The following is a 14,861-nucleotide window of genomic DNA, read 5'->3' as shown; positions in this document are numbered from 1 at the left end:
CACGCACACACACACACATTCGGGGCTGCTCTAGAGGCGTGTGCGTGGTCTTTAGAGTTTTGGCGAGATTAGCGAGGCGCTATGAGGCGCTGAGAAGCAGCAATCGAGGAGTGGTTGGTGGGTTATTTCTGCGTTAGCATGATTGGCCAAAGTTTTCGGAAGATTAAACAGATGCGAGAGTCTAGGCAGTGTGCTTCAAGGCTCATGCCAAATAACGCCAAATAACAGCTAAGAGCTGAGCTGTCAAGTTGACAGATCATATCCAGAATTCTAATCGCTCCGTTCTAATCGAAAGGAAACAGAAAACGATGGAGATCTACCCCCGAAACCCTACAATACGCGTCCAACGAACGATCAGTCACGCATACAAAAGCAACGTGCGGGACGACACTTTAACAAATCAATCCGTCCATTCTTTTGTCGATTTAGGCACATCACACCTCACAGTATCACAGGGCAGAGCGGGGTAGGTTTGTGTGTGATTAGGATTAGTAGCGCGCGAGCAGTGTACGACCGTGTGTATACGACCGAGAGAATGCACACAGCTAGCACACAGAGACATCACCTTCACTGACGCAATATCGCTTATCCGCTCGGAGCGTGATCTTAAAGCCAGTGGTGATCAATCGCTCGAATCGATAAAATCGACACCGGTTTTAATTGATGCTTGAGGTTTTTTTTTTGTCTAGCAACGATGGCTCATCACAGAACGGGAACGGGAGTGATATCGCCAATGACAGTTGAAAATTCCATACCAAAAAAAAAAAAAAAACACACAGACAAACAGGAAAGAAATAGCATCAAGACACAAGAACGCGCGATTCTTTCTCTCTATGCTCATTTCCAATTCACCCTGGACCAGCACACTTGTGTCCGGGTGGGTTGCGGGCAGGGAGTAGGGGCCGGTTCACAAAATTGAATTCGCAAATGCGTGTGTATGCGCGCTTGCTTTATTGCGTGCTTCATTCTCTCCCTCTTTCTAGCGCTCGGAATTGCTAACGCTTTTTTGTTTTTTTTTTGGGTTGTTGCTGTTGCTGTTCTTGTTCGGGAGTTGGTTTTTCTCCGTTCGTTCGCACCAGCAGCAAAAGGTTGCTAATAAATCGAAATTCGCTTCGCTGCTTTTGCCGTGTTCTCTCTACTCAAAAACCACACACCGACGCACACACACACACACACATAACACGACAAAACCTAAGCTCTCGCACAAATCCTCTAGCGTTTGGAAAGCTTCCTCCTCCTCTTCATTCGGTTTGCTTGGAATCGAACGAAGAAACTGCCGCTGCCTGAGCAACGCGCGTCAATTAGTGCACGCGCTTCCCGCGTTGCGTTGGTAGCCCCGCGGAAGCGTTGCGTCTGTCCGACAAACAAAAAAAAAAAAAAAACCCCAGCCCCAAGACGCAATCCCGGGCGAAGAGGGAGAGCGCGCTACAGATAAGTCGTATCGGCTAAAATATTTCGCCGCTTTGAGCTTAAGCGTGCCGTACAAAGCTGTACGGGGTTGTGTTTATCTCATCGGTCGCAAACATATGCGTGAGCAATGCGTGTAGGGGTATGCTTTTCGTTTGTTTGTTTTTTTTTTTTTAATTCTTACCCATCTTACACACAAGCGTGCATGAGCTACACTGCGCGCGCACACGAAGAGCGCGCGGTAGTGCGTTACATCTTTTGAAGAAACAAAAAAAAACAACAACATACACACAGCAACAACCACCTTGACATTCGCACCAAATAGCCGCGCACGCACACCATTTGGTGATACAACAAAAGGGGTGCGCGAACAAGGGGATAGATAGGGGCGGGGACAAGGGGGGGAGACTGGCGAATAAGAGAGTTCAATGACCGTTCGCGCGCAAAATCAACCCTTGTGTTTCGGGCACAAACACGCACACAGAACGAGAGATAGTGGTCCCCCCCCCCCCCCCCCCCCCCCCCCCCCACTCCCCACCGTGTGTCGATTTGGCAGTCCAAACTCTACACACTGACAAGCAAAAAAAAAAAAAAAAAACCGACAACGCATGATGTTACACACCCTTTTGCCCGATAGAGAAGACGGGGGACTGCTGCTTCTGACAACGCTAGAGCGAGCGTGAGGCAAAATATTAGAGTGAGGGAGCAGGGCCAAATTGGGGTTTAAATTTAGAAAGAGCCTTTTTTTTTTTTGGTCGGTGGTCGGTCCGTCGTCGCCAGCGTTCAATTTAGCAAATCGCCTAAACTTTGACTAACGAGTCGAGCCGGCCGCGAGGAGAATAGGATGAACATAAAAACACAGCAAAATAAAAAATAAAAAAAAAAACAAACAAAATCGGTTCGGATTTAGTTTTATGACAAACTACCGCAACCAAACGAAATGTGTGTGTTTTTGTGGTTTGCAAGATAATGTATGGAAGGGAATATGTTTGATATTTCACCTTTTGGGCCGACGACACCTCCAGCGGTACAATCGTAAATTATGGTTGATTAAATTATGGTAGTAAAACGCCGCGAGTGGATGATTTTTATCGATTTTGAAGTTATTGATATTTAATCAGCTTATATGCTAGCCCAAAGTAGCCCACACTTGAGGATGAAGATTTGGACGGTAAAATTTACGATGTTTGCATAGCAGATCTTTTTACTGTATTGTGTTATCGTTTTTGTGTGGTCATTTTTGATTTATTACAGCGCGCATAAGCAGCATTCTAAATCTTAATAGAAAGCCAGTATATTAACCAGCGACGGCATCTCGATGTGATGCGCGCTTTTATGTTGGCAGCTCGCTGATGATGCCCGTGTGACCCAAAGGCAAGAGTGATAAAAGCGAACAGCAACAACAATCGAACAAACAAAAAAGTGCTTGAGGCGTTTACTTGTGCGTGGAGCATATTTACAGCACCAGCACCCTTTTTCGCGGCAGCTAAATTTTTACCCCTGCCAACAAGGAACAAAACGCTCAAGAATGGGTGCTGATGCCCCAATGGCTTTTCTGTTTTCTGTTTTCTTATTAACCTCCAAATCCTAACATCCTTCAGCGCGTTTCGCTTTTTTTCTACAGGGCCAGTTTAGCACCCCTGGTGCTCCCACAGGCTTTTTATTCTTCTAGTTTAGAAATTCTCCCTTTCTTTTCGCCGGTATCGCCAACCAAAAAAAAAAAAAAAAAAAACTTGCCTATCATTCTCATGGCATGGAAACAGCGCAGCGTCCTGTGCTACCAACGTATCAGTGTGTGTTTGCACGCCATCCAAAACTGTATCGAGCGTTAGAGCAAACGGAATGGAACACACTCTGCGCCACTGCTTCTGCCAAACTCTACGCAGATAGAGTGATAGAGAGAGAGAGACAGGAGTGCGGCGAAAAAAAGCACATGTGCGAGGGACTCCACAACGGGTAACACACACAAAAAAAAAAAAACTACGCAAAGCTGTCCGGTGCGTGTGCTTGTGGCACCAGGGGAAGCCGAAATTGTGCGAAAAGAGCAACAGTGAGGGAGCGATACCATTCGGCGGAGGAGCGAATGCATGAGACACCATTCTAATGCGAATTCGCACACCGTTTGTGTGCGCTGGTATTGGTGGTGTGCCGATTCCACGCGTAGATGAGATGCGTAATCTAACACATTGCTCCCCCCCCCATGGAGGTAAGACAAATATAAAGAGGAAGAGAACTACTGCTCCACCTGTAACGGTCGTTTTTTTTGTGTGTTGCACTGATCATGGTGGTGTGGTGTGCGTGCGGCTTAGATGGCGGCGGATATGGTTTACGCACACACGGCGCTACCACTACACACAGACACGTCCGAAGCACGCAGCTCGATCGCTGCGGACACGATTGGAGTTTAGAATGCGCGCGAAGCGTTTACGGAAGCGTTGAACAGGCTGTGTGTTACGCCAAAATTTCGCAGATCCGCTTTTAAGCGCAGTTAACACACGCACCTCTCTCTCTCTCCTCGAGGCGAGGCAAAGAACCAGAGAGAGAGAGAGAGAGACAATAAGAGAAAAAAAGGTAAAGAGCAACTGTTCAACTTGAGGGGTTATTTCGATTGGCACAAAACAAACGACGGCTGGGACGTGGTGGAGAGAGAGAGAGAGCGAGCTAGCTGGTTATCATTGAGTCTTATCACGTACCATCCCATCATCATCCGCTGGATGGCGCTAGCGGATGGTGTCTTTCTTTCCTTTCAAGGCCGATGAATGGCTCGCAAGCAGTGGACAAAAATAAAAGCATCCAAAACAAGGTAGATGTGTGGTTGGGGGGGGGGGGGGGGGGGGTGTGGTGTCCAACTAAAACAGTTTTTTGTTTGTTTCGAAAGGAACACGTCGACGATCAGACGATCTGGGAATCTAATCCATCCGGTGTTGCAAAAGCGAGTGCATCTGATGACTAGACCACCCGGTCCGTCCGCTCGTTGTGAAGTGTAAAGCGCTGTTTTGTTCTACATTCTGTCATATTAAAAGCATCACGTTTGGCAGCACGTTGTCCAGGTTTGGAGGAGATGTTCCGGATCAGGTAATTGGATTTTCTCTCTCTCTCTCTCTCTCTCTCTCTCTCTCTCTCTCTCTCTCTCTCTCTCTCTCTCTCTCTCTCTCTCTCTCTCTCTCTCTCTCTCTCTCTCTCTCTCTCTCTCTCTCTCTCTCACCCCGAGCAAACATCAACGAATAACTAACTGCAATCAGTACAGATAGGCCAACTATACCACCTCTTTTAGGACGTAAACTTCGCCCCGTCCCTTGGACAGACAGCTTCGAACCAAGCAATTACCATGCTCGAAGGACACGCCGGCCTGGAACGAATGCTGGGGAAAGAAGAGGGCACTGAAGTGCGATTGTAAAGCTGTACTCTGCATCACAGACACTAGGACCAGCGGTTACCCTGCAGCTAGCAGGGACAATATAAGGAAGGATACACGGTAGCACGTGCGCGTGCGCGCGCGCGCCGGTTCGCTCATGTTTCTTAATGAAGTCCGAAGTCATGTTTTAGCCTCCGGTAAGTCACCGGCGTGCGCGTCCGTATACCCCCCCAATACGTACGGCCGGACGGGTGTGTGAGGGTGTGTAAGAACAACAATAAAAAAAAACGAAACATGACAGCCCCGCGCTTGTGAGGCGCTTTATCTCTTCCCGGAGTAATTAGCATCCATGATCACACACACACACACAAGAAATAGAGGGAATGCAGGGCAGAACACACCACACACACTGGACGAACCCGCGCAAATGCAAATGAAGTAATGGAGTAGCTTTCACTGTCCCAATGCTCTTCCACACCACAACCTCTTCCCTTTTCAGCCCTACACACCCGTAGCAAAATCCCGGTGAGGCACAAATTAACGATCCTGGCTGGTGTTGGGAACGTTTTCTTTTTAACGACCAACCCCAAGGCACTAGCACAAGCGTGTGGGAGGTGGTCCCTCGCGGACCCACGACCACCACCACCGCCATAAATCATTTCCCTGGAGGTAATGTTCGAGGGTAATTTCAAGCGCGCCAGACACGTGGAGATTGTCCATCACCTGGAGTGGCTTCGAACTAAGTCATAAAACCACAGGCGGAAGGTCTGACAGCACATCCTCCCAAACTGCGACAACTCCAAACTCGCTGCACACAAAGCGCTCGGGGAGTCTTAGCATACGCAGCATCACCATCCTGATATGTCGGAACATCGTGCGTTGGTCCTCTGTAGGGTTGGTAACGTTTGGCGCAGGAATTTTGTTCGCAGCAAACTACAGCACACACACACACACACACACACACAAAAACAACAACCCATCACTGACCCTGGACAACGCAGCTTGCGCGCAGTTTTGCGTCGTTGTTGGTTGCCCAGACCTCCTTCCCATCCCTCCAGGCTTTGGCACTGGCGTTTTGTTGTCTTCGCGTTCGTTGTTTGTTTACGAGAGTGGGAGTTCCTCCGAGGCTCTGAAATGCTGCGCGGGAGATGGGGGCGCGCAAAAACGTGTGCGCGAGATGTGTTGTACGGATGGGGCCACGCCGATGCCCCGCAGCAGAAACACGACCGCGAAAGATGTTACGTGTATGATAATGAGAGTGTGCGAGCGGGCGCGCGCACTCCGAGGGAGTGGCGCACGGAGCGAGGGGACGAAATTTGAGAACATGCCGGAGCGCACCCTAACCCCGGAGCGCACTTTACCGATTTTGCTGGCAAGAGTCGCCCGGTCCGTCGCCTACACCCACCAACCCAGCACATCTCTCTGCTCCTCCACACGCATACTGTGCATGCTCCAATATTGGGTTCGAGACACGCCGTCCGAGCTTGTTGCAATGGTTATCGGGGGAGGAGGGCGAGATATTTAGAGCGGTGCTTTATTTTGATGCTCTGTTTCCACCTCCTGCAAAGGGGCTGTGCGGATCTAAGCGCCTTCCGGGGCAACATACAGATCCCCGGACTTTCCCAGACGCACACACAAGCACAAGAGCTTGGGCCAGGCACATAGAGCGCACACGCAGGAATCAAAACTGTACCAGAATAGTGCGGCGTGATCGTCAGGCTGTTTGCTGCAGAAGAAGAGGTACACTGAACTCCCCCTGGAGAGGCGTGCGTTTTTTTTTTTTTTTATCTTGGATTGCTTTCTTCCAATGCGCAGTGTCCACCTACATCGCCAAGAACCTTCAAGAAGCAGTCTTTGACGTCGACACGATTTGCCAGGCACAGGACGCCTTTACACCTTTCGCCTGCTCATTCCCGCGCCGTCTCGGAGTCGAGTTCACGGGCGACAACTTCCCTAGCTTCTGGCTGGTGGTGTGGCGCAAGGTAGCGAGCGCGTGAGACTCCCACACGAACAGACGTGCCTCCGCGTACCGTGTTTTAGGTCACGTTCCGGGCTATTTCTAACACCGATCCGGCGGTCTTTTCCCGAGCTCTGGGAAATAAAAATGTGTGTGTGTGTGTGTGTTCAGCCTGCACCAATGGAGACTCCCCCCTGGGTACACTCTTCCGACTCTCCAGCAGCCCAAAGTCCTCAGGTTTTGTTTGTGCGCTCTCTTTTATCTCCACCAGTGTACTTGAACCACCCGCGCACGTGTGTGCGTTCTAGTTCCCGGTTTTTGCCCTATCGCTTCTATTGCTTCACTTACCCACGCACACACACACACAGAGTTCCTTCTCTTCCTCTGCCTGCGGCTTCCAGCGTCCCAAACGTCCCCGAGTTCCAGGGCTCGAAAGGGCGAAAAAACGAGTCCGAAATCACAGCACAACGCATCTTCCCCCATTCCCCCTCCCTACCTTCAGGGCTTGGTCATGGGTGGGTGGCTTGGTGTGCACTATGGGGTCTTTGATGCCTCTGGTTGTTTTCGCGATCTAGTGCATAAGGCGTGCGCGGGAAAGAGTTCATTTCTTCGCAGCATCGCTCTTTGTTTCCGCGATGTTACTGCATCCCGGCAAAAAAAGCGCATCAAGGGGATTGTTGGAAAGCAAAGCAAATCTTAACCCTCATCTCCCCCCCCCCCCCCTTACGAACAAACCGTTTCTTTTCTAAAAGTCGTTCTCGCGGCTTTTCCTTCCCGCGTGCCCGGTTCGCGCTCCTGGCGGACTTTTGTTTAACCCAACCGAGGACCGACAACGGCTCACAAAGCGCTCGGAGATGAAATTCGAGTGGCGGAATAGGAATCACAGAGAGGACGGGGGGCGGGTGGGTGTGGGTGCATAATATACTATTGATGCGATTATCTCTCTCTCTCTCTCTTTGTATATGTGTTTTGTTGTGTTGTTGTTGCCGGGGCGCCCACGAGATGTGTGCAGGGAAAAAGGGCAACACTGATCTTTCACCGTTTTTCGCCGCCGCCGACGATCGTGAGATGCTCTCTGATGATGGCAATGCATAAGGGAAAGGGGGCGGGGGAGGGATAACACCCGACGACCCGGTGAGGACACAGCCGATGAAAAATCACGAGCCGCGGACGCGATGCAGCGAACCAAAAAAAAAAATGAAAAAAGTCGCGCAAATCGTGATCATTCGGGCGCGTTGCTTCACCCCGTCCCACCGTCTGGGGTTCGCAAATTCGTGGAACCGTGTGCGCATCATCACCATCCTCATCATCCTCATCTGGTACTCTGTCTCGGGCGAGCTTGAAATTGCTGGAAAATGTGTATGTGTGTGTGTCTATATCAAAGCCACGCACAACGACGGCAGGCGTAACAGATTCCTGGGAAGGCACCGGAGGGGTCAACGGTTTCCACGCGGGTTTCAAATTTTACGGCTCGTTGTCTCTATTTTTCCACGATCATCATCATCCCCCCCCCCCCCTTCAACAACAAGGAAAACGGGCTCGGCACGATCATCACGATCCTGTTGCGGGCGGAGAGGTTCTTTGGCGAACGCGCGTGACCTTCCCCGGAGCAGTGTGGAAGATCTCAATAAATTGTCAGCCTAGCCCATCTCACAGATCCCCTCTCTGATCTCTGAAGATTGCCACCGACTTTCCCGCAGACATTCGAATGTGCTGCTTTCAGCGGGAGGACTAGCAATTGAGTGGCTTGTGATTTTATAACAATCTCAGTTTCAAGTCCTGTAACACCCTTAAAATAAAGCCAAGCTTTATGAAAATCTTTATAACATCTTCGACTCTGGTTTAAAATTAAAAAAAAAACTGCTGAAACGCACAAACATTACAGCATACTATCTGCAACTCTGATCTACTATCAATTATGTTGTAGACTACCGTAGGGTCTTTCACCAGGGAGGTTCTGTGGTACAGTCGTCAACTCGAACGACTCAATAACATGCCCGTCATGGGTTCAAGCCTAGAATGAAGCGTCCCCGCTGTAGCAAGGATTTGACTATCCAGCTGCGTGATAATGAATAAAGTTTCGAAAGCCTGTATAGAGGCCGGGCATGTCCGCGTAGGAAGTTACGCCAAATAGATTAAGAAGAAGGGTCTTCATATTCTTCGGCGTTAGAATATTCCCAAAATCCTGTACAATCAATCCTATGAAATCTCGACAAAAAGCCAGCAGTACACAACTGTCATATCATGATCGTGTGCAGGTGATGTCCTATTTTTGGAGTACTTGGACACATCTTCTAAATCTGATCAAGATGAAATATCCTCGAAACTCCAAAATTCAGGAGATCTCCATGAGTTTCCATGGAGATGGTTTGTTTATGTTTTGATATGAGTGTATCACTGAAGACTACAGACTTTCTTTAGATATCCGAACATGCAAGAAGAACAAAAGAACAAAGAAATTGTGATTTGTTGTCCACCTCCCCTTCTGAATTAATATTTTTCCAGTTTCAAGCTAATACTCATGTAACACTCTAAAAATCAGAGCAAATATTTCTGAACATTTTGAAATTGGGAATACTAACATCTACTCTCAATGAAGTTGTAGACTGGTAGCGCTACTATATTCTTCAGCGTTAGAATATTCCCGAAATCCTGCAAAAATCTCAATAAACAGCCAACAATACACAACTGTACCTGGACATCTTCTAAATCTGATCAAGATGAAACAACCTCCAACTTCGGGAAACTCCAAAATCCCGGAGATGTCCATAAAATTCCACGGGTTGTTTTAGTTCAGTTTTGAATGCTCTGGATGTCTTGTATTTTCGAGGGCTCGGAACGAACTCGTCTGCCCTCAAACAAGAGCCTTACAATGCATCTCCTAACTCGATTTCTTCACACAAATTCCTAAACCTAAATCTGAAATTTCTCCCAACAAAAAAACAGTAACGCGTTTGCAACTTACCTTGTGGGCTCGGATGGAGGCGCCCTCTGAGCAAGCGAGTGTGACGTCCACCAGACTCTCGTCCTGGAGCAATTGGCTGAACACCCCGAGAAGGTTGGATTGATGATTGTTCCACCTCAAGCAGTAATGATCACTGCCCATGTCGGTGACAGCTTACGCTGCTGTTTGAGAGAGAGAGAGAGAGAGAGAGAGAGAGAGAGAGAGAGAGAGAGAGGGAGAAAGAGAAAAAAAAAACATTGGTTGAAATTAGTACCACCGCAGTAAAACAAGCAAGCAACTGTGCAAAGCATTCCTGAGTAGCATATAATAGGGAGTAGGGAGAAAAGCAAATTAGCAGATCACCACCCACGTCGTCGCTGCAGGGCGCGAAGAAGGTGTGGCGAGGAGGGGAAACACACATACACACAAACAATACGTTAATTAAAAGTCGATACATAGAGCCGGGAGGGCCGGGCACTACCAGTAGCTGCATCAAAATCTCCATTCCCTTCGAACTGTGCCGCTTTTGTTTGTTGACTTAAAAATTAGCACATCCAGCCAGCTACCGCTCCTGTGCCGAAAAAGAGGACCAGGAACAGCATCCCAACTCCCCAGTCCCATCCAGCAGTCAATCAGTGGTGCATGTTTTGTGGCATCTTCCTTCCTTCCTTGCGGTCTTGCAACCAATATGCTAATTGCAGTAAATGCACTAAAGCCCCACAACAAAAGCAAAACCTGAGACCGAAAGGCGCCGCCGCCTCAGCTCATCAAGCGCTGGTATGTATCCTATCCTTCTCCTGTCCCTCCTATTCCCTTAATGCATTCGCTGCCCCGCATTCCGTGCGCTATTAATTGACCTACGCGCGACCCAAGCGCATCTCACACCCTTGATGAATCTTGACTGTTCTTTGCTCCAACTTCTTGATATGACGCGCGGTACACTATTGGACGCAAGGGGCATCGAAAAGGTGGATGATAATTTATGCAGTGTTTTCCATTTACACGTTTTCCTGCCATTGCTGGTAGATGATGCGAAGGTTCGTGTCTTGTTGGAAGTTGGAGGAGAGAAGAAAAAAAAACACACACACACACACACTTAATTGACGATTGTCAAAATGGCGGGCAAACACATGTCGATCGTTCGCGGATCGGTTGCTTCGCGCTTCTCCACCTTCAATTTCACCCCGGAGGCACTTCTGTTTCGCCAGCGACGAAGGTGGGACGACGACGACGGCATGCATTTCTTGTTCACGAGGCGCGCGCACGAGGGGATGTCAAACCACAACCGACTCCCTCGGCGGCAGCATCTCCCAAACGGGTTCGATAGTTTCCACGGCTTCGCACCTTTCGTCGTCTTCGCTGCATGCGAGCCCTCCAACTACACGGCGGGGCCCCCGAAACCGTTGGAAACCTGACAGCGAACATGCGCTCGTGACAGCCGGTACAAACACACACTTCAAGTCCCCTGCCGGGTTTGCAGGCAGGAGATCTGCAGGCAGGAGATCTGCTCTGGACACCCACACACATCGGTTTCAACCCGATTCACCGCATCTTCCGCACCGCCGTCGGTGTTTCTCGTCACTCCAGTTTTCCTTCATTTCTGCGTTGAAATAGTGTTTTGAAGAGAGAGAGAGAGGGAGGAGGTAGGTCCTGCAAGCGGGTTGAACATTATTTGTACGCTATCAGTGGCGTTCACCACACACCTCGGGTCTCCCGGCGAGTCGGCGGAATAGCCTCGCGTTGTACCTAGATCTCAAAAGAGGAGTACATGTGTGTGTGTGTGTATGTGATGGATCGATAAGCGGGCGTGAAAAGCGTGACCCCGCTTGACCGGTGCGCCGAGCGCAGCAGTTCACGAAATAGAGAAGATCCTCGAGATTGGAGATGCCCGCGCAAACCCTCCCCGACACCCGCAACCCGTGGAGGATGGATATTGGACCCAAAACCTGATATCTTCCTCCGCTCGGACACCAACACTGCGCACAACATTGCGCGACCAGTGCCACAGAGTACAGGAAGCTCGTGTAGCTGTCAGGCTTAGGTTTTGGAAAATGAGACCGCTGGAGCACGTGGGTCTCAAGTAACTTCTTCCATTCTTGACCATCAACACATACACACTCCATGCTCTGGTTAGACATACTTGCCACTGAAGCAAATGTACCTCTATACACCTACACACACCGGTGATCTGAATCGCTCTTTCGGATAACTTCACAGAACACCTCACGGAGAACCGTCGCGCCGTGCCGAGATGTGCGCAACCAGTTGCTGTAATTGAGCGCTCTTATGCATGGTTCTGTATGTGTGTGTGTCTGTATATGTGAGGAGAGGTATCTACACAACAACAACAAAAGCGTAATGCAAACTCCCCGCGTCAAAGATTCCAGAGATTCTGGATTCTGGTGGTTCCTTTTTGCGCCTTTCGGCATCTTATAACTAGTGATGTGCTCTCTGGAGCACACCCACGACTCCTATTCTAATCCGACCGTTGTTAGTCCGGTTCCGACTCCGGCAGAATCAGAGTCACTGGTTCCGCTCGGAGTCAGAATCGTCCGAAGTCGTCCGGTGTCATCAAAATCCTGATCACATAAGCATTACAACGGCCATCCCCGGCTAACTCACGGCCACGACTCCAAGCGACTCCAGATGACACCGACTTCAAACGACTAAGACTCCAGACTTCTCCAGACGTACGTCCGGAAGACTCCGAACAACTCCGGATGACTACAGTTGACTCCGAACAATTCCGGATGACTACAGATAGCTCCGAACAACTCCAGATGACACCGACTTCAAACGACTAAGATTCCAGACTTCTCCAGACGTACGTCTGGAAGACTCCGAACAACTCCGGATGAATTCAGGCGACTCTGGACGACTTCGGATAACTCCAACTCCAGACAACTCCAGGCAATTCTGGGCGGCTCCAGACGATTCCGAACGGCTCCGGATAATCTACGTTCCGAAGTCAGTTCCGAAATGTTCAAAGTAGGATCGGTGACGACTTCAGATTTTCGCCAACGTTACCCATCACTAATCTTCGCCACCTTTAGGGACTTTATGTGTCTATGTGTGCGTGTGTCTATAAGCGATCAGAATCGAAATTGAAGACGTTACTACACACGCGCAAGCCCTTCCCCCACCTTGATCCCGCACAACACAAAAAGAGCAGATCGGACGCCTGGCGAAGTTATCTGCTGGAAGCGATCTCTCCCGCGCAACAGCAGCCGCCGTCGGGGATTGCATTGAAAAGACGGCAGAGTGCGGTGTGTTGCAGATGCGTTATCCGATCACGCGTTGAATTTCACTCAACGCCTTACTACAACAACAACAAAAACACAACGCGCCTCACAAGACCCGGGACGGAAGGTGTCGACAGGCCCGCGCGCCCTCTCTTGAAAATAAACACAATGAGTGGGGGGTGGCGGCGCGGGGATACAAGGTGTTGACAGGGCTTTGGGGAGCGGGTGGTAGGGGTGAGTCGCACACCTACGCACCACCCCCGCCCATTGCCCATTGGGAGCGATGCTGGATTTTGGAGTTCCTACTCCAAGATCTTCTCTGAAGTCCGACGAACCCAAACAAAGGTCGCAGCGCAACGTAGTTTCCAACATTCCAATGCATGTTAAGCCACTTGAAGGTGGGGGGTGGGGGGGGGGGGGTGGAGGGGAGTGGGGAATGAAATGCAACTAGTAGTTGTGCAAAACCACCATCACCACACCACTCCTCCCCTCGAGCTTTCCCTAGGAATGTCGGATTTGAGCTCCAATGGAGATGGTTGTGATCTATGCGCTGATCATTTAAATCGCCATAAACAACCAGCGAGATAATGACAAAACTGTTTGGAGGACGTGGGAGGGAGGATGCAGAAGCACCCCCCCCCACCACCACCACCACCACCACTACCAGATATGCGCCCGCACACAACCGCAGTGCGCAGCCGAATGAGTAATGATACACACTAATTTAGTCGCAACATGAGTGAGCGCAGCATAAGGCGTTGCACGATACAGTTTCCTCCCGCCCAGAAGCGTCCAGTGGCTGGTCGAGGCATTGGGGAGGTGGGTTGTGGGGAGAGGGGGGGGGGGGGTCACACACACACGCGCGCACTCACTCGGCAGTAGTCGTCATCCGCCGTGAACGCATTTTAATTTGAGCACCCTCTCTCCCAGCAAAGTTGAGTGCGCGTTTTCTTTCAACCCGCCGCCCGCCTTTTCTCCTCCTTAACAAACGTCCCCCAAAAAGCTCCTTCCAGCGACACGCGTTTGCCGCCCCCGCAGTGCATGCTTCAGAGCAACAAAACACACACCCGGAAAGCTGGCAAGAAAACTGTCGCAAACGCGGGCCTTTAATGACGGGCGCGCTGGGCGAATAAATATAAATTAAGTGCAAAGTCCCCCGCGCGTTTTCCCGTTGCTGCGGCGTGCGGGTCCTGATCGTTTCCGCCCTCGCATGCCCGGTGTGCGTGCGCCCGGGCAAATATAATTACACGCCGGTGCGCGGTGCCGCTGTTTGCGGGGGCCTTCGGCGTGGCCCTAAGAGTGTGCCGGTAGCGCGCAGGCACTGCATTTTCTAAAACCTTTGCCCACAACGCCACGCTTAGAAGCAGTGCTGCACAGGGGAGAGGGGGGGGGGGGGGCGTCGTTGCGTAGCAAGGGAAGCGTGGTGCAATACAAAGCGCGATGGAGTAGAAACGAACGCGTTCGAGAAGGAAACAACAAATGTGGCGAGCTGTGTTTTTGCTTGATTTTTGGAATAACCTTCCTTTTTGGTCGCTTTATAAAGACCAGCAGGCTAGGTAGAACTTAGCTGTTGCTACCCTTTTCTTGTGCACCCTTTCTGTAAGCTCCACGTCCCATCATGTCGCACACACACGCAAGGGGCAGAGACTGGGGCTTTTATGCAAAGTCATTTCTACATTCCTTTTCTTTTTCTATCTGTTTTTTTTTTATTTTCTCTCTTCCTCTCTTTCTCTCTCTCTCTCTCTCTCTCTCTCTCTCTCTCTCTCTCTCTCTCTCTCTCTCTCTCTCTCTCTCTCTCTCTCTCTCTCTCTCTCTGTTGTGCGTTGTTTGCTCGTGTTTTTTTACGCACACATAAATGCACCCCCCGCGCAAGCAGCAAGCGTTTCTTTCGTTTTTTGTTTCAGCCCACGCACGCCGGCGGCCCTTACCCGTAATGTGATGCTGCTGCTGCTGGCG

At 50.2% G+C, this 14,861-nt stretch overlaps 1 protein-coding gene and 1 long non-coding RNA gene across 4 annotated transcripts in view; one reads left to right on the top strand and one right to left on the bottom strand.

Moving 5' to 3' along the window:
• Window positions 1-14,861, bottom strand: part of LOC120961086 (homeotic protein female sterile-like) — a 159,736-nt gene that overhangs the window by 72,969 nt on the left and 71,906 nt on the right. For 2 of the 3 annotated variants that reach the window (XM_049605334.1, XM_049605340.1), the window contains one exon: window positions 9,685-9,845. In XM_049605334.1, coding sequence (XP_049461291.1) covers window positions 9,685-9,825 — 141 coding nt within the window. In that variant the 5' untranslated portion in view covers window positions 9,826-9,845. The remainder of the gene's footprint in view (window positions 1-9,684; window positions 9,846-14,861) is intronic. The other variant, XM_049605335.1, reaches the window with a different exon arrangement.
• LOC125906488 (uncharacterized) lies at window positions 1,931-6,599 on the top strand. Its single transcript, XR_007451859.1, has 2 exons — window positions 1,931-4,210; window positions 4,286-6,599. It is a non-coding gene; the product is annotated as an uncharacterized LOC125906488 (long non-coding RNA).

Source organism: Anopheles coluzzii, chromosome X (assembly GCF_943734685.1).
Source record: "Anopheles coluzzii chromosome X, AcolN3, whole genome shotgun sequence".
Taxonomy (NCBI): Eukaryota; Metazoa; Arthropoda; class Insecta; order Diptera; family Culicidae; genus Anopheles; species Anopheles coluzzii.
The sequence above is the reverse complement of the archived record's forward strand: the minus strand, read 5'-3'. Positions and strand labels throughout refer to the sequence as shown.